The following is a 19,773-nucleotide window of genomic DNA, read 5'->3' on the forward strand; positions in this document are numbered from 1 at the left end:
TTGGAAAGGATATGGAGAGAAGGGAACTCTCATACACTGCTAGTGGGAGTGCAAATTGGTGCAGCCACTATGGAAAACAGTATGGAGATTCCTCAAAAAATCAAGGATAGAACTACTATATGATCCAGCTATTCCACTGCTGGGTATTTATCCAAAGAACTTGAAAACACCAATGCATAAAGATACATGCACCCCTGTGTTCATTGCAGCATTATTCACAATAGCCAAGACTTGGAAGCAACCTAAGTGCCCATCAAGGGACGAATGGATAAAGAAGATGTGGTATATATGCACAATGGAATACTACTCAGCCATAAGAAACGATGAAATCCAGCCATTTGTGACAACATGGATGGACATTGAGGGTAAAGTGAAATAAGTCAGAGGGAGAAGGTCAAATACCGTATGATTTCCTTCATTAAGTAGTAGATAATAACAACAATAAACAAACACATAGAGACAGAGATTGGATTGGTGGTTACCAGAGGGGAAGGGGGGAGGGGGGAGGGCAAAAGGGATAATTCAGCACATGTGTGTGGTGATGGGTTGTGATTGGTATTTTGGTGGTGAACATGATGTAATCTATGCAGAAACAGAAGTATAATGATGTACACCTGAAATTTATACAATGTTATAAACCAATGTTACTGCAATAAATAAAAATTAAAAAAAAAAAACTTTATTGTTTTTCTTTCCTCATCTTTTTCTTTGTCTTTGTTTCTTCTTCTTATATTGAAATTGCCAATACTTGACCATTTTGACCTATAAAAACAGAAATTTTTAAGCTGGTGAGTCCTTTCTTATCAAATTGATGTTTAAACAGTTCTTCATATACACTGCAAATTAATTTTTATTTCCTTTTCCTTCAATTTCTTATTTGCCTCTGAGTTCTTATTCTAAAACAGAAATATGATTTTAGTACTTAACAAATATTAAAAAAAGGCACACAAATATTGAAGGCATACATTTTGAAAGAATGTATGATAATTAAATCCATGAGAAACTATCTTTTAGTTGGACAACACTACTGAGTCATTTCTGCCCGTAAATTATTAGAAGAAGTCATTGAACAGCTGTAGGTCCAGGCCTTATGGAAAAATAATTTGAAATTAGCTTTCAAATGTCCCTTTTTTAGTAATTTGTAAAAATGAATTGAATAATGAATTAGTTGTTGAATAACTGAACCCTGTTGAATTCAACAGGGTTGAATAATGAAATATGTTCTGCAAGAGAAAAAAAAGGCAAAGATTTAAATATTTTGATATTAAAGTCATATGTGGGAGCCGGCCTGGTGGCGCAGAGGTTAAGTTCTCGAGCTCCGCTGCGGCGGCCCTGGGTTCGCAGGTTCAGATCCCAGGCATGCACTGATGCACTGCTTGTTAAGCCATGCTGTGGCGGCGTCCCACATAAAGTGGAGGAAGATGGGCATGAATGTTAGCCCAGGGCCAGTCTTCCTCAGCAAAAAGAGGAGGATTGGCATTGTATGTTAGCTCAGGGCTAGTCCTCCTCACAAAAAAAATAAATTAATTAATTAAAGAAAAAGAAAGTTCTATATGGTTCTTTTCTTAGTGGAGGAAAAAAAGGCTAGATTTCCTTATAATGGGGCCAAATTGAAATATTCATTGTTATGTTATTATATTGAGAAATATAGGTGTTTTGGCCTTTAACATCCCTCACCCACCTTTAACATTCCTGGCTCTGTAAGAGTATTTAGAACTCAAACAAACAAAAAAAAGGACCCTTAGATTCTAGTCTAATCCCTGAAAATATGTAAAAGCCATACCTCTAATCAGTGATTTTATAGCATCTCCTTAAATACCGCCAGTAATGGGGAGCTTATTATTTTCCCAAGACATAAATTCTGTCATTCTTCCTTACACTGAGAATAATTTTTTTTTAAAGCTTCAGTGTGTGGTTGTGTACCTTAGTTGTTAGTTTTTAGTTCTCTATCTGAGCCACCACCACCATATAACTGACAGATGGGTGGTGTGGTTCCACAACTGGGAAATGAATTCGTGCAGTGGTGGTAAGAGTCCTGAATCTTAACCACTAGACCACCAGGACTGGCCCAAGAATAATTTTATTTATTATTACTCACACCTACTAACCCACCTAGTGGAAGCCTACCCCCATCCCACAGGATAATTTTTGGGATTGTCAGTTCTAAACATATCCAGAGAGATCTGCCTTTAGCCCTTATCTTTGTGAAATGGTTTTAAAATTCTTTACCACTTAGATAGATGCCAATTTATTAGTGCTTTTTGACAACTAGAGTTTTCATATCTAGAAACAATTCTACAGTTGTGATGTGACCAGGGCAGACAGAAATCTATTATCTCCCCTTTATTCTTTTGAACAAATAAAGGACAGTACTTGGAAAATAAAAAGATTATATGGAAAAGATATTAATGCCATACTAAAAGCTCAGTGCTGGTCAGCTAGGATAATGTCTGCAAGAAACTCTAGTCAGAAATTCTGTCTGCTCAACATGACCATCACATCCTCTTTCTTCTTGTATCCCTTTTCTCTAAGAAATCCATTCCAGATGGTACAATTGGGGCTGCCCCTCTTCCTGCCCACTGTGTGACCTAGGCTTGTCCCACCATCATACTCTGAGCCCTGCCCACTGGGATTGGTTTAGAGATTGCCATGTACTCTGAGCCAGCCCAATCTTCTCTTGGATTTTGCTGGAACCATCAAGGAAGAGGTGTTCTTTTTGTTCTCACATTATGGAATTGAAGCATTACATAAACCTGGAGCTGTTACAGGCTGTGATGGCTAATTTTATGTGTCAACTGGGCTAGACCACGGTGCCCAGATATTTGATCAAACATTATTCTAGATGTTTCTGTGAAGGTATTTTTTAGAATAGATTCATATTTAAATCAGTAAACTTTGAGTAAAGCAGATTACTTTCCACAATGTGGGTGGGCCTCATCCAATCAGTTGAAGGCTTTTATAGAAAAAGACTGATATCCCTGGAAGAAAAGGGAATCTTGCCAGCAGACTGCCTTCGGACTCAAACTGCAACGCTTCCCTGGGTTTCTAGCCTGCTGGCTTACCCTGCAGATTTTTCCTGTTGGTTCTGTTTCTCTGAATTACTCTGACTAATACAGAGGCATCATTTCCTCTACTTGGAAAAATGATAAAAGACATACAAACATGGGAACATGCCCATGCACACGTGAAAAGAGTTTATAAATTTAAACTATAATCAAGATACACATATAATGCTCTACACTGACTCTACCCACTCCCATTTAATAACATGCCATAAGCAGTTACTGTGCCACCACATTGCTAAATCATTTCTGAATCCTCACTTTTATCAGCTACATATTAATCCATTGAGAGAATGCACCGCAATTGCTTAACTCATATGATATTGCTGGACCTTTAATTTGCTTCTGATACCACTGACCACTCTTGTGAATATAGATATGCACATCTGTTGCCGTATTTGGATGACATCCCTGGGTACATTCTCGGAGGTAGAATGACTGCTCCTGCGACAGCTTGGCTCATGGTACGCATTGCCAAATTGATTTCCCAAAGCAGTGTATCAATTTACACGTCTGACGTCAAAACACTAAAAGCGTTTGTCGCTCTGAATTCTTGCCAATGCTACTATTATAATTTTAACAAACCGTTAAAAACAAACAAACAGTTTTTATCTTGGTTTCATTGAAAGACAGCAGTTTAAATGCTACCTTAGTTTAGTATCTATTTATTTCATTACTAGTTGGTGGTGATATATACATGATATAGACAAGACTTTTCTGCTCGTCAGTTGCATTTACTCTTTTGTCGTTTGTTCATAATCTTTACTCATTTATGTATTATGTATTATTGATTTACATGAGCCATTTGGATATTAAAGATAAATTCTTTTACCTGCTGTATTTCATGCAAATATCTTCCCTTCTCTCTCTCTCTCTTTTGAGTTTGTTCTTCAGTTCTTGCTGTTCCCACTGCTTGAAATACTCTTACACCAGATGTCTGGTGATTAGCTGCTCATCCCCTCCAGGGCTGTACTCAAATATCACCTTCTCACTGAGGCCTTCCTTGGCCAGACTATATAAAACTAGATGGCACCTTCTCCTCCATCTGACAATTCCTTTCCACTTTCTCTGGTTTGTTTTTTTCTCCTTACCACTTATTACTATACAATATATATAACTTTAACTATAACTATAACCATATATGTATTTCTTGATTAGTCATGTTTATTGTCTGCCCCCTCCCACCAGCAGAACGATATAGCAGAATACTTCTGCTAAATATTAATCAGACCTGATTCTTCTTATATTTTCTGTCCCATTCTATTCTATTTTAAAAAGGCTGCAAGAATGTTTTGTGCTTCTAGCCTCAAGCATATTTGCCCTGGAGAAAGCAGACATAGCCTGAAGTCAAATAGCTCTTCAGACTGTTTTCTAAAAGATTAAACTCAATGAAGAAACAATAACACAAAGGGGGAGACATTTAATGTTCCAACTACACTCTCAAATAAGACAAGAAGGTGTGACACCCATCTGACTGAGGTGACCCACAGGTTACCTGTTGGTATGAGGAATTGGGAGTATGTCACAGGAGATGGGTTATAGGGTGACTAAGGAAGTGAGACCTTAGACTTTAGATGCTTTCTATACTCTCAGGAGCCAAGACTCAGAAATTCTTCAGACCACTGTGGCTTGCACAAACAAGATGTCTGCTGCAAATACATTGAAATGATTAAAGACTGTTCCCCCATTTTCCAGAAGGTTTCTGGATTATAGTACAACCCTGAGTAGGAAATTTAGGGGCAATCATGGCTGAGGTGAAAGGCAATCCCTCCAGTTTTGGCAGAATGGGCACGCTCGATGGAAATTAAATAGACTTAAAAGAAAAAAGGAGAGAGATACAAAACCCGTCCACTTTCCCAGTCTGAGAGCTGGTGGTCACAGTTCAGCCCACCCCTGGGCTGAATGCATCAAATCAAAGCGACAGAGTTTGGTTGGTGTGTACTCCAGGTAGGATGCTCTGCCTGCTGGCAGCTGACCTGAGAGGACTTGTCATCCAAATGTGGCAGGCTGGACTGGAGACCAGAAGGAAATATTTTAATGGGATATAAAGTAAGGCAGGCAACCAATGCAGATTTCTAAGAAACTGCATTTGGGGTCTCCTTCTGGCAGGACTGATATCACGCCCTGGTCCATAGTAATGGCCAGAGCAGTCTCAGACATACAGCCGCTTGCTTTTCATATCTCAACTTACCTAATGGGGAGTCTTGTGGATTAGGAAATGATTCAACTCCGTGGCTCTGTCACTCTGTCAGTCAAATCCTGGGGGACATGGATCCCCCATCCATGCGACCTTTGCTTCATGCATAAGGGGATGTCTTCAGTGGGATAACATTCACTCTGGTTCCATGTACATACAAGATATGTTTTACCTCAAACCTTTCGGAATAGCTCAGAACTTTGTCACACAGAATATGGTCTGTAGACCAGAAGAGTCAGCATCACCTAGGAACTTGTTAAAATGTATAATCTCAGGCTCCATTCCAGACCTCCTGAGTCAGTTTTCAACAAGATCCCCAGGGGATTCGCATGCACATTACAATTTGAGATGTGCTGGCCTAGACTAGTTTCTGAGGTTTTCTCAGCCCTCATTATGCGTACATCAGAATCCCAGGGGTAAGGAATCGCCCCTGAGGCCTTGGCCTTGGTTGCAAAATTTAAGGGAGCACCAAAACCTCAATTATCAAGATAAATAAAATTTAATGCAAAATGTTTTAGAAAACCAAAATTAATGCAAAAAATACATGATGGAGAAAATATCAACTTTTTAAATAAAGGCAGTATCAGTATTACTATTTTTTTTCTTTTTCTTCTGGCTCCAATATTGCTAGACAAGGCACTGCTTAAAAAATACAGATGTGTAAATTCCATCCCATTCTGAATCAATTGGTCTGGGATGAAGGCAAGACATTATCAGGAACAGCAACCACAGTGAAGCCAGGTGAACATTTCTTTATTTTTTATTATGGAAAATGTCAAACAAAAGTAGAAAGAAGAGTATAATGAGCCCACATGTATCCATCAGACAGCTTCAACAATTACCGACACACGGACAATCCTATTCCATCCATATACCCTATCATTTCCCACCCCCCCACCCCTGATTTATATGAGGTAAATTTCTAACATTATATTATAAATATTTCAGTATGTATTGCTAAAAGAAAAAACCTCTTTCAAAAATCTGATCACAAAAGTAATAAAATAATGTCAAATTATTATCAAATATTAAATAATATCAAATATCCAGTGTTCAACGTTTTTTGAGTAACTCATTTTTTTTTTTTAAAGCACTTTGTTCATTTGAGTAAAGATCCAAGTCAGGTTGAATAAGGATCCAAGATATTGTTTGGTTGATATTGTCGGGGGGAAGAGGGAGAATTTCCCTCTGCCCTTTTCCTTTAGGTTCTTATGGCTGGCCAAATAATTAACAAGACAGGTTAGCAGGAGAAAATAATACCAAGTTTAATAACATGTATACATGGGAGAAACTCAGAAATGAGCAACTCGTCCCTCTGTCTAAGCTGCTTGCTTAAGTATTGTAGCTAAAGTTGAGGAGCGTGTTGGGGGCGGGTAGTGGCCTGGGACTTCAGAGGGCAGGAAGACAATTCTTTTCAGGGTCATCTATAGATCATGTGGTCAGGGAGAGACAGAGTTTTTGATAAAAGAGGCTTGGTGCCTTTCCTATTGTAACTTCTATCCTACATTATCTTTACAGCCATCATGATAGAAGATCTGTTCTAGGAAGGAGCCACCATGTCAAATTCTTTAGGCAGTTAGTGGGGGAGGTCAAATGTCACTCAGAGAAAACAATCAAGGTAAAGAGATATATTTTAGGATGGCCAAATCTTGATCTCCCACAATATATCACCTAAGTCTTTTTTAATCTCTAGGTTCCTCTACCATCATTTTTTGTTACTATTTGGAGTTGGAGAAATCAAGTCGTTTGTCCTATCAAGTTTCCTATCAAGTTGTATGCCTGTGTCAGTACTTAATTACCGTCTGAACATCCCCAGTGGAACTGAATCCACAGAAAGGCAGGAAAAAACATCTGTTAAATTAAGAACTGACTCAACGGCTGGTAACTAGAACTGAGTTAGGTCACAAGCAAGAGAGCTGTATTTTCTTTCCATATCCTCTTCTTGGTCCTCTGATTCTTGAAGCAAGTTAACTTACCTCCTAGGACCTCAGCTCTCTTATCCTTAAGTGGGCTTGCTGGATACCATCAATGTTGCCCAAACTCCCAGGGTACCACTGAATTCAACATCACCTTTCTCCCCACACCCTCTGCCCACTCAACATATTTAAGTAACAGATATAATACTTATGTAATATATATGTATCTTTAAGTAGCTCGTTTTTTATTCAAACAGATGTATTTTTAAAGGTTTCTGCACCCAGATCCAATGTGAGAGGCTGGGGGATTTCCCCACCAACAAGCAATTTTCAGACACCAGCTGGGTGTCCTACTCAATTCTGACACTATTCTGACATGGAGATAACGTCAGATGCCACAGGTTAAAGGCTCAGTCCTACAAGACTGCATCCCCCCAGAACCCCCAGGTTGTCACCTGTGCTTCTGACTGACTGCCTATAGATCGGAGGTTCCAACGACCCCCTCCTTAGGTTGGATTAATATGCTAGAACAGCTCATAGGTCTCAGAGAAACATTTTACTTACTAGATTGCTGGTTTTGTTATAAGAGGATATAACTTAGGAAGAGAAAGATGAAAGGTATGCATAGGGCAAGGTGTCGGGAAGGGGAATGGAGCTTCCAAGATCTTCAAGAGCCCCACTCTCCCCAAATCTCCACATGTTCACCAACTGGAAGCTCTCAGAACACTGTCCTTTCAGGTTTTTATGAAGGCTTCATTACACAGGCATGATTGATTAAATCATTGGCCATTGGTAATTGATTCAACTTCCAGCCCCTCTCCCCTCCCTGGAGGTCAGCAACCAGCCCCCATCCTTAGGTGCTGTCCAAAAGTCACCGAGTTAATATAACAAAAGACACCTTTATGCTCTTAATGCTTAAGAAATTCCAAGGGCGGCCGGCCCCATGGCTTAGTGGTTAAGTGCACGGGCTCCACTGCTGGTGGCCCGGGTTCGGATCCCGGGCACGCACCGACGCATCGCTTCTCTGGCCATGCTGAGGCTGCGTCCCACATACAGCAACTAGAAGGATGTGCAACTATGACGTACAGCTATCTACTGGGGCTTTGGGGGAATAAATAAATAAAAAAGAAATTCCAAGGGCTTTAGGAGCTCTGCCAGAAAGAGGATGAAGACCAAATAAACACATGTATTTATTACTATAAATCACAGTATCACAATTTTAAAAGGAAACATTGCACTATTGCTAAGAGTGGAAAACTCTCCATCTGGTCAAAAGAGACGGTCTTTGTAACTCTACAAAGAATGCACAAGGACAATATGGTGGGCGGGGAATAGGACGCTGCTTTAGCTGGGTGATCAGGGAATGAGCCACCTTAGAGGGAAGTGGATTGCAGAGAGAGGGAGAATTATGTGAAGATTATCTGCTTGGTAATTTAAAAGGGAATACCTTTCTCCTTTAAAATGTGTTGTTATTCAATGTCACTTAAAATCATTTCTTCCAATCACCAGAGATGCAGAAATGTACATTCCACAGCTGGAAAACAATGGACTACCTGGATCAGAGTCCTCATAGCCTAGGCCTAGGAGTCACTATTTCCATGCTGGTTAGAAGACTGCAGGCAAGGTGAGAGGCTGTGCTGGGAGAAGCCCTGAGGCCACAGGCCTTACACAACAACCCACAGTATCCATCTGTGGGAGATCAAGATTTGGCCACCCTGAAATATATCTCTTTACCTTGATTGTTTTCTCTGACAGACATTTGACCTCCCCCACTAACCGCCTAAAGAATTTGACATAGTAACTCCTTCCTAGAACAGATCTTCTATCTGATGGCTGTAATATAATGTAAAATAGATGTTACAATAGAAAAGGCACCAACAAGCCCATCTATCGGAAGTTCTGTCTCTGGCCACATTCTCTGGATGGCCCTGCGAGGAGTTGCCAGACAAACATTTACATTTATAAGGGAAATCTCCATTTGTAAAGGTATCTCCCTCTCTGTATTGGGAAGAGGGGAGATGACCTCATTTCTAGAAACTTATCAATGTGGAAGTTGAGGCCTTAAATCTGCATAATAACCTTACTCTTGTTTACAGTGCTTTAGTGGTAATCTCCTGTAACTGACTCCCCCACCCCCAACATCTTCCTTTGTCATTTGCTGAACATGGTATTTAAGACGAGAATTTCTGCTATTGGGTTGAGAAACGCAGTGTCTCTGCTTTCTTCCATGTATACATGTTATTAAACTTGGTATTATTTTCTCCTGCTAACCTGTCTTGTTAATTATTTGGCCAGCCATAAGAACCTTAAGGGAAAGGGCAGAGGGGGATTCTCCCTCTTCCCCCACACATCTCTCAAACGCAGTTTCAGCCCACCCAGGGGCTACTGGATCAGAGTCCTCAAAAGAGAAGCCAAGAGCCCCTTACATTTGCTTCTGGATCTGAAGTTATCTTCTGAATCATTTGCAGATGCTATAAAGATCCAGTTTACAGCAGGAAAAAGCCCAAATAACAGCAAAAATAACAACAATAAAATCATTCATTTGTGCAGCAAGTTATATATTTAGTTATTTTCCTGTTGATGGTGCTCAGGGCAGGTTACCCCAAGAAGCACCACTCTGGTGTGCAGATTATTTCGAGCTGAAGACAATAAAGACTCAGAAAACTCAGGAAGAACATTTGAGTTTCCCCTCCCAAACTGCCTAAAGAATTTAAAACAAAAGATCTGTTTCCGGAAGGAGTTATTATCATGATGGATGTAATAATAATGTAAAATAGATGTTACAATAGGAAAGGCACCAAGCCCCTCTTATCAAAAATTCTGTCTCTCCCTGGCCACATTCTCTATAGGTGGCCCTGAAAAGAGTTGTCAGAGAAACATTTGCATTTCTATCTCCATGTGAATTGTCTTCTTCCGCTCTGAAATCTCAGACCACTACCCACCCCTAACACCTTCCTCGCCTTTAGCTACAATACTTAAGCAAGCAGCTTAGACAGAAGGACGGGCTGCTCATTTCTGAGTTTCTCCCATGTATACATGTTGTTAAACTTGGTATTACTTTCTCCTGCTAACCTGTCTTGTTAATTATTTGGCCATCCATAAGAACCTTAAGCGAAAGGGCAGAGGGGGATTCTCCCTCTTCCCCTACACTGTTCTAGGTCAATCTTTTCTAGAATCCTTGGAGGCATGCCAGACTGAGATTATATATCTCCACTGTATAGATACAGAAAATGAGACCCACAGAAATTAAGCAAACTTTCCAGGACTAGCAAGTCACACAGATCATCTGACGGCACTTCAGTGATCTGCCCAAGACATTGGGGCCCAATATGATCTGAATGTGCGTTGGGTGAATATCCAGGGAGGAATATCCAGTCACATGAAATCTAAATCCAAAGCATTATAATGGTACTGTCAAAACATGGGGGTGGGGGATTGAGGGAAGATAGTCATTTCTCTACATTTCTAGTAGTTCAGGATACTATAATACCTAGAACATGAAATGAAGAGTTTATTCTCCTTTATCCCTCCATCTCTATATTCCTACCTCTAATATTTACTCAACACCTCTTCTGCACTGGGAATCCAAAGTGAAAAAAAGAAAAAGGGAGTGCCCCACGGGAGGGCTGATCTTGCGTGCTAGGTTAGCATCATCAAACTCAGTACCTCTTTACCCATTCACAAGAGAAAGTAATTTTAAAATTATATTTCCAAGCGGTAGTATTTTGTTCGCATCTCAGTTAGTGTTTTTTAAAAAAAGAGGGAGAGAATTACCATAGCATAAAATAATTTCCAATTTCCTGAGTGCTAAATGAAGTAAAAATTGTGGTTAAATTAAACTCGTCAGAGTTGTTATATAAAAACAGTATCCTAATGAAATTATATGTCTTCAAATCTAAATATTTTCAGAGAATTATGTCTATTAAAAAAGGAGCACCATTGTTTGAACAAATGAGCAAAAAGATCTCAAACATGAAATTCCTTATATTGGAAATGTCAAAGTTTGTGCAGTTCATGACAAGCTCATCCAAATCTCAAATACCATTTGATACATAGTTTCTGTCCAATTAAATATAATTCATAATCATGTGAATTTGTTTATTGTCTTCTAATAAAACTTTTAAAAGCTATATTACCTGTTGCTATGCCAATATTATGCTACATATTCTAGTCAAACATAAGTGAAATCATTAATCAGATAATCAGTCTTATTTAAAAAAAGGTTATTCTTTTTTAGTGGTAGGAAACTGTTGATAAGTTCCCTGCCTAAAATAAACCTCCATGTGCCAAAACCTATGTTCTACTGTTGGCTCAGGAGAGAGAGATGAGTGAACTGATTTTGAAGAGGAAAAAGGAGGCCTGAGATAGCAAGTTTCTCCCTTACACTGTTCTGGAACCTGAGAGTGGGAAAAGAATATAGACATTAACAATATAATTGCTACCTTATCTTAAGTGTCTGCCCTGTTCTAGGAACTGTTAGTAGCTCTAGAAACATGAGCCCATTTATTTATTTATTTATTTAATTTTAATAGGGCAACTGCTTTACAAAACAGACTGTTTCTTTCTTTTTTTTTTTTTGAGGAAGATTGGCCCTGAGCTAACATCTGTTGCCAATCTTCCTCTTTTTCTTTTTTCTCCCCAAAGCCCCAGTACATAGTTGTATATCCTAGTTGTAGGTCCTTCTAGTTCTTCTATGTGGGACGCTGCCTCAGCGTGGCTTGATGAGTGGTAAGTAGGTCCATGCCCTGGATCTGAACCGGCGAACCCTGGGCTGCCAAAGTGGAATGTGTGAACTTAACAAATACACCACCAGGCCGGCCCTGAGCCCATTTATTTTTCACCACCTCAGACAATATGGGAATTCTTATTTGCTCTGTGTGTTTGTGGAAAATGAAGTTCAAAGAGGTCAAGACAGCTGTACAAAGTCACACAGCTAATAAGTGTTGGAGTGAGGCTTTACACACAGGGGTATACCGAATGCCACAACCAACAAGGGATATATTGCTTTCACTCTTGAGCTGAAGACTTGAGCTCTGCACAGGATGAGTCTTAGACTAGTGTTGCCTCTGTGAGCCTCTGAGAGATGACCAAGTAATGATGATCAGTTGATTAAAGTGACAAAGAACTATAAAATCATGCATAAATGTATAAAAACACCTGGAACGAAGACAGTCCTTTTAAGAAGATGGTAGCCTCTGATCATAAGAAATAATTAGATGAGTCAGTCTGCAAGAGGAAAGTTTAATTCTTACTCTCAGGCCACTGAAACCTGACAGAGGCTCCCAACACTGACCGTTTTTATACACAATTTTAATCCCGTGTAGAGGATGAAATATCAAACTTCTCTGTACGACATAATACAAACAGCCATAAAATGCCTAATTAGTTTCCTCTATGTTTGATTTTCAACATTCATACTGCGGAAAGATGTAAGCCCAGCAGAAACAATTCACAATCCTGTCCCATGTGTGTCTCGGGACTTGGAAGGCAGGCTGGGCATTCAGAGGTATGACTAGATCCTGTTGTCCAGCTCTGTGGTGAATGGAGTCATAAACTGAAACCTACAGAGGCTGGAGAGTGTTCATCCCAAGTTCTTAACCACCAGTGTCTCAGCTGAATCACTGATTATGAAAGATATCATTGTGTTGGCTTTTTAAGCTTAAAGGATAAATCTCTTGACCAAGGTGGGAGAAATGGGATCCATTCCAATCCAGCTTTGACAATCACTTCCTGTAAATGCTTTGAGAGATGCTTTGCCTCTCTGGTCTACCATTTCCTTCAGTGTAATATGGGAATTGTAGCACATACTTTGCCTTCTCATAGGCATGAGATCAGTGTTTCGTATCTAGCACATGCTCTTCCACCCCGTATGAGTTCAAAAAATCCTCACTAATTGGAGAAAAGAATTAGTGAATTAATTAACATTCCCTTCTTATTTTTCAAAACATTTAACATACAAGGATAAGGTTTATGCTTATTAATTACCCTTATTAATAAAACTAAAGTCAGCATTACTCTTCAACACCAGAGGGACTTCCTTCACCATTGAAATCCTCCTTTAAAGTTAGGAGAGAGTAGTGAAACCCAATTAGAAACATAGCCACTCCTGAGACTTCAACCACCATCTGATGATGCCTGCTCTACACGCCCACCCCCCTTCTGTACTGAGCTAGTAGCAGCACATCCCTATTTCTGATTACCTACTTAACAGCTCCACCTAGCTGTCACACAAACATCTCCAATTTACCAGTCCAACCCAAATTTAATTCAACTTCTTTCCCCCAAACCCGCTTCTCCGTTTGGATTCACAACCCCTGATAGCAAGATCACAAGGCACTGAATTTCTAGGTAAGGAAGGTCAAAATCACACCAGCATTCTCGAATCAGTCCTCAAATCCTGATCAGTCTGTCTTATTGGTGCGCCATGATTCATTCAAGAAGTATTGACTGTGTTCCTATTATGTTTCAGGCACAATGTAAAAAACTGGGTATACAACAAGAAAACAAGATTCCTGCCCTCGTTGAGGTTACTTTCTGGTGGGGCCGTTAGACCCACAGACACAGGAAATGCCAGTAAGCAAGATAAGTTTAAAGAGCTGTAATTGATCCAAAGGAAATCAACAAAGGGTGACCCATTTTAGATGGAAAAGGGGGCACGTTTGATCTGTATGAGGAACTGATAGATGGCCGGTGTGGTTGAGGCTTAGCGCACTGAAAGGAGAATGGAGTAAGATGAAGTTGGAGAGGTTTGCAGGGCCCTGGTCATGTAAAGCAATAAAATAAGGGAATTGGAATATATTTGAAGACTTTGGGAAGCCTGTGAAGAGGTTTCACTTATGGAGTCATGTGATCAGAGTTGTGCGTTAAAATCCCTCTGGCTTCTTTGTGGAGAAGACGTTGGGAGGTGGAGAACGCCTAAGTGGCCGTTTCAGTCTTCCAGGTTAGAGATGACGATGGTCTAGACCAGGTTGATGGCAGTGAAGAGGCAGAGAAGCCTTGCCTCTTTTCCATCCCCAATTTAATGAATTATTTTAGGCCCTCATTATATCTCATTTTGATTTTCATAAAAACCCTCTTGGTATGCCTCTAGGTTTAGATGCTCCTAACCTGGCCTCCACACTGCCTGCCAGATAGGTTTGGCCACTCTCCTGCTCAGACATTCCAATTCGCTCCCTAAGCCCCCAGCCATTGTCCTACAAAGGCTCTCATAAAGAGGTGAAGGATGTGGCACCGTTATCCAGGAGCACTTTCAAATGCTGCTGACCAGGTCCCACCTGACATACAGAGCCAGACTCTCTGGGTACCATGAATGTGTATTTTTAATAAGTTTCTCCAAGTGATGTAGATACTCTCTTATCTTCCCCATCATCCCCAGGAACACTGGCCTCTAACATATAATTTGGCTAAACACAAGATCTGTCCAGAACTGCTACAATTGGCTTACCCTCCATTCATGGTCAACATCTTTTGGATATTTTGGAACAGGGTTGGGAAGACTGAATGATGTTGAGGAAAGTAGCGAGATTCATTCTGCATCCTTAAGTAACTAGCACAGGGTCTACAAAATAAGATTTTAATGAATGAATGAATGAATGAATGAATGAGGAATGTAAACAACACCCACTACTGAAGGACAAGAAGAACAGAGCAGCGTTCCTTCTTTTGGTTGAATTGATGTCATAAAGCAGTGATTACTTTATATCGAAATAAGGAAGGATTTAACTAAGATTGCTTTTAAGGCAATATGTTCCCAATGAAAAAGGACTCCACTAGTAGGGAAAGACATTTTATTTCCAAGCTTCTAAGAGGGTTCTACAAACAATAGAGGCTTAACGTAAAAAAGAGAAGATAAAAAGAAAAAACAAGTATTTTTAACTATTGAAAAGTAGACAGCCTTTTTCTTAAAAAAAAAAAAAAAACTTAAACATAAAAATGTGAAAATGTAGTTGTCAAATCTAATCCAAATACATTTCTAGAAAAAAGGATCATCCGTGGTGACGGGGTTACTTACAGCTGTATACTTGTTTAAGTGCTATTCATATTCCTTTTGAGTTATGTCTTCATTTCAAATTCAGTTGGAGATCTGTGCAAATCTAGCAAAATATTCTTTGGATTATAAAAACTATACAAAAAATGAACAAAACCTGCAATTATGGAAGTATTGAGAGTGTGCAATCCTTCACTGAAATGAAAGATTCCACTGTGACATTGCCCACAGAATTTATCCCACTGAAGTGTTCAATTTGATTTAAATGTAGAGTATAATGGAAGTGAACACTTCATAAAAACATTTCTCTTCGTATGCATTTGACTGTGTCATAAAAATAGTACATAGCAGGATATCAAGAAATGCTTGAAACAAACTTTCACAATCAAGTAAAAAAAAACCAAAGATTATCTAAAAATTGTCTGCGATTCAAGAGAAAGCGTCTGCCCTGTGTCTAGGGGGAAAGTGGGGAAGTAGTGAGTGGTCCTTCCCCGAGTATTGCTATGTTTGACCTTTGGCCCAACTGAGCAGGTGAAGTGTTCTTCACAGAAGTCCCAATCCCCAGGCGGCTGGCTGGGGCTGCAGGAGACTGTAAGTATACTCGCGGATCAAATGGCATTGACCCTCAGAATCCACCATGGTCCCTGCCCTCATTCTGAGCTTATTTTAAAATCAAGCATATTTTAAAACAAAGATTTGGAAATGAATTGCTCTTCCTTTTATCAAAATTTAAAATGCCACATTATGTTAAGAGCAGTTAAAACTACAGGAGGAAAAACAAGCAGTTTCAACTGTCAGAGTCATTACGATAAGCCTGGTAAGATCAAAGTGAGGAAAAATAGAATAACATAGGAGGTCTGATAAGTACACGTGGCAAATTTATATTTTTGACTCGTTACTCTCCCAACCCCCAAATGCTCGGTATGGGGCATAAAATCTGCATCTTGAACTTTAGAGTTCTGATAATTTCATTCCCTCATGGATCCGTCTCTCAGAACCATCAAATTACTGATATATAAGACAAATGCATATTATATAACAAGTATTACAAAATCATTGACTGACCTAGATCTTTACCATCCTTCGTTTTCAGAAGATGGGTGCGAAGAGAAGCCAGGAAGCTAACAGCGAGAATGTACAAAAGCTTTACACGATGTTACAGAATCTTGTCTGAAAAAACATTTGCAAAGCATATCTGATTTTAAATAAACAATAAAAGCAGCAGACTACAACAGATCATAAATAGGGTTATTAAAAGATCACAATTATCTTAAATTAGAAATATAAATGGGTCATTAGGAATGCTTTTAATTTTTTTCAATGTTAAGACTCAAACCCAGAATTAAAAAAGAATCTTTTTTATTTCAAAGGTTGCTTCTTATATTGAAGCTCATATTAAAGCAAAGGTACAATGTTCATAAAATATAAGTGTGATGCCGTAACATTTCTTACATGTCAGAATACTGATATTTGTATGTATACTAAAATAAGAACTTTAAAATTGTACAAATAGATACATTAAAAATGACATAGAAATAGGGCGCCTCTCACTGAAACAAGACAGTTATATCTGGCACGTATTAGTTTAAGATGGAAGTAGAAGCAAAAAGATTTACAAGAATCAGCAGTAACAAGATTGATGCTCAAGAGACATAATTGTACATTGTATTGTACATACATTGTATGGGTTTAAGCTGGCTGAATATTATATATTTCAAGTTTAAAAATGCACTACATATAGAGTGTCCATAGTTTAAGGCGAAATTACAGCTCAGAACTGTTGTCCTTTCTAATTTTGTGGAAGCTTCTTTGACATATTAAAAAAAAAAAAAGACTTAGATGTTCATAACACATAAACAATTTCCCTTCATTGTAAGTTCACCATTAGACTTCTCCTTCACTTAAATATTTTGTATGCCAAGTGGTTTTTTTCTCTAGCGAAGTTGATCAACAACCTCAACATTTGCCTTTTGGTGAGAAAAGGTACTTCACAGTATTTACCACTTTGATGTCCTTGCAGTTTTATTAAACGTATCCTCTCTGTAAAACTTTGCTTGTTTTAAATGAGCCATTCCTTGATTTAAAAAAATACCTGTTTCCATATCTTCTAGATTCATCAGAACGCCAGACACAGTTCTTAAGGCCAAATTTGTAGCGTTACTGTTAAGAGTCGTCATCAAAAGTGTCTTTGGAACCATACAAGTCTGCTAGTTTCTTAAACCGAGGTCCCCAGTTCTGCAGGTAGTCATAGTCCAAGTCTGAATCTGTGGTGGCAGACTCTAAGGAGCTCAGAGACCCAGCCACCGAGCCCCTGCCTTCGTACCCATAGATTTGGATGGAGTCATAAGGAGGGGCGGTGGGATCATTATCCGCCTCCTGTATTCTCGTGTTGATGAAGTCATCCACATCCACACTGTTGGGCGCTGGCCGGAGCCCAGGCCTAGGCATGTACTGATACTCGGGTTTTATGTCTTTGCGAGGGATAAATCCATTGATACCGTCAGGATTCTGGAGGGTGGCGATATCAAAGGCTTCTGTGTCTTCTTCCCCACCCCCTTCATCATCATAGGTAATGATGTTCTCACGGACATCTTCTTCCTCAAAGACGATGAGCGGTTCTTTCTTTTGTCTTCTCAGGGTCACAAACAACACTACGATGACTACAGGGAAAGAAAAAGAAAGTAAGCATAGGCGAAGCCCAGTATCCTGGATTCTCTTCCCAGGGGAAGTCGGCTTACCATAAAGCACGGCGTACTCATGCTTCAGAACTGGAACCAGGCTACGAAATGAGAGCTCCACCTGGAATCCCCCAAGATGTGTAAAATGGCCCTCCACCTGTCTCCTGCTCTGCAAAATGCTGCCAGGAAAATATCATACCCAAACAAACTGGCCAGCTGGACCTATTTTGAGCTCTTTACAAATGAATCTGGCACTATTTGGAAGTCATGTTCCTGAGAATTAGAAAGATTCTAAATATGTTTGTCTGCAGCCTCCGAAAAGTGGCTCATGCTTGTTTCTTTGTGCAAAGGAAGACAGCTGCCTCTTCAAAGTTTAGGAATGAGGACAGTCAGAAACGTCAGGTCCTAACTTTCTGCAGGAGGTGATGCTTGGCTCTTGCCCAGAGGTCCGGGGGTGGGGTCAGCATTGACCCTACTCTACTTTAACAAGAAATCTTACCGTAAGCTAGTCTCTTTTCAGACCACCGTATAGAAGAGGGGAAACTTCTAAAGACCCCCAAGAGACAAATCTTCCCTTACTTATTTGAACACGGGAAAACAGCATCTGCTAAAACTCCAGATGAAGCAACTCCATCTCTTCCCTGCGAGAGGGGATTCCACTAAGCTCAGACAATCTAGGATGAGTGAGCAGATTTGCTTATAAGGAAAGTTCAGACGATGCTTAATTCTTTATCGATCCCCCCACCTCCCCACAAGAGGTTTCTACATCATTCCATTAGAACACTCTCCCACACACTCAGCAAGACTGAAGAAAATGTTTGTAGCTGTATTTGGGAAATGGACTTAAAGGCCCTTTGGGCCCACCATCACTCTGAGATGTAGGGAGGAAGGCTCGCACTTGCCCAGACTGCACGTGGCTCCCAGCGCTCACCAAGCAGAGTCCTTCCTCTGTGGCTTGTTCTTGACAACACTTTTAGCCGGACCACTCCTTTCACTTTCTTTGCTTGGCTGACTCTGTCTTATCTTTCACCATGGAAATCTTTCCTGGCACCCCACCCTGACACCAGACAGGGCTATGGGCTCCCACTCTATGCACCCATAGAGTGGGTTCTTACCATCATCATGACACTTATCACATGGTTTACACCTCTGGCTCATCCACTAGACTATGAATTTCTCAGAGGTCTTTCATATTCTGTTCCCTCTGCTTGGAATATCCATTCATCCCAGCCCCTTTCACCAGTTGGAAAACTCTTCTAGCATCTGACAAGGATGTCACATCCTCCAGGAAGATGTCTCTGACCTTCCCAGTCAATGTCAGGCACACCCTACGCTTGTGCACACAACCTTTGGTTCATGTCCCCATCATGGCACAAACCACGTGCCTCTGTAGTCTATCTGTTCATGCATATTTTCCTTGATAGGCTATGAACTTATCAAGCACAGAGATCTTCTATGATTCTTCTCATTATCTCCCATCGCTGAACACAGGGCCTGGTACCCAGATCATAGTCCGTAACTATTTGTTGAACTAAACTCCCTGGCTCTTCCTTATGTAGCTGGGCCCTATTAATTCATTCAATGGAGAACTACACATCATGGAACAAGCATAAATTTGATGTCAGACATACATGGATTTGAATCCTGATTTTTGTCACTCACTACTTCTGAGGCGTTGGGACAAATGATTTAATCCTCCTGAGGCCCAGCAATGGTAGATGTTATTTGCATCACCACATTGCTGTTATTACAGAGTAGACCACAGATGGGATGGAAGTGCAGAACCAACTCAGCTGGCAAGTGAAGGAAAAGCTCCCCAGGGGTCCCCAGAAGCTGAGGACTGCACCCAGATATTACGTATGATACAGAGGAGGAGAGTCAACACCTAGCTTTGGCTAGGTCGACTTTCATCTAGTTCCTTGAGTCCTTCATA

General features: G+C 40.0%; 1 protein-coding gene across 2 annotated transcripts in view; it reads right to left on the reverse strand.

The window, feature by feature from the left end:
• Positions 1–16,512: 16,512 nt before the first annotated feature.
• Positions 16,513–19,773, reverse strand: part of CDH11 (cadherin 11) — a 143,609-nt gene continuing 140,348 nt past the window's right edge. For both annotated transcript variants that reach the window (XM_058527947.1, XM_058527948.1), the window contains one exon: positions 16,513–17,822. In XM_058527947.1, the coding sequence (XP_058383930.1) occupies positions 17,326–17,822 (497 nt within the window). In that variant the 3' untranslated portion in view covers positions 16,513–17,325. The remainder of the gene's footprint in view (positions 17,823–19,773) is intronic.

Source organism: Diceros bicornis, chromosome 32 (assembly GCF_020826845.1).
Source record: "Diceros bicornis minor isolate mBicDic1 chromosome 32, mDicBic1.mat.cur, whole genome shotgun sequence".
Classification (NCBI taxonomy): domain Eukaryota; kingdom Metazoa; phylum Chordata; class Mammalia; order Perissodactyla; family Rhinocerotidae; genus Diceros; species Diceros bicornis.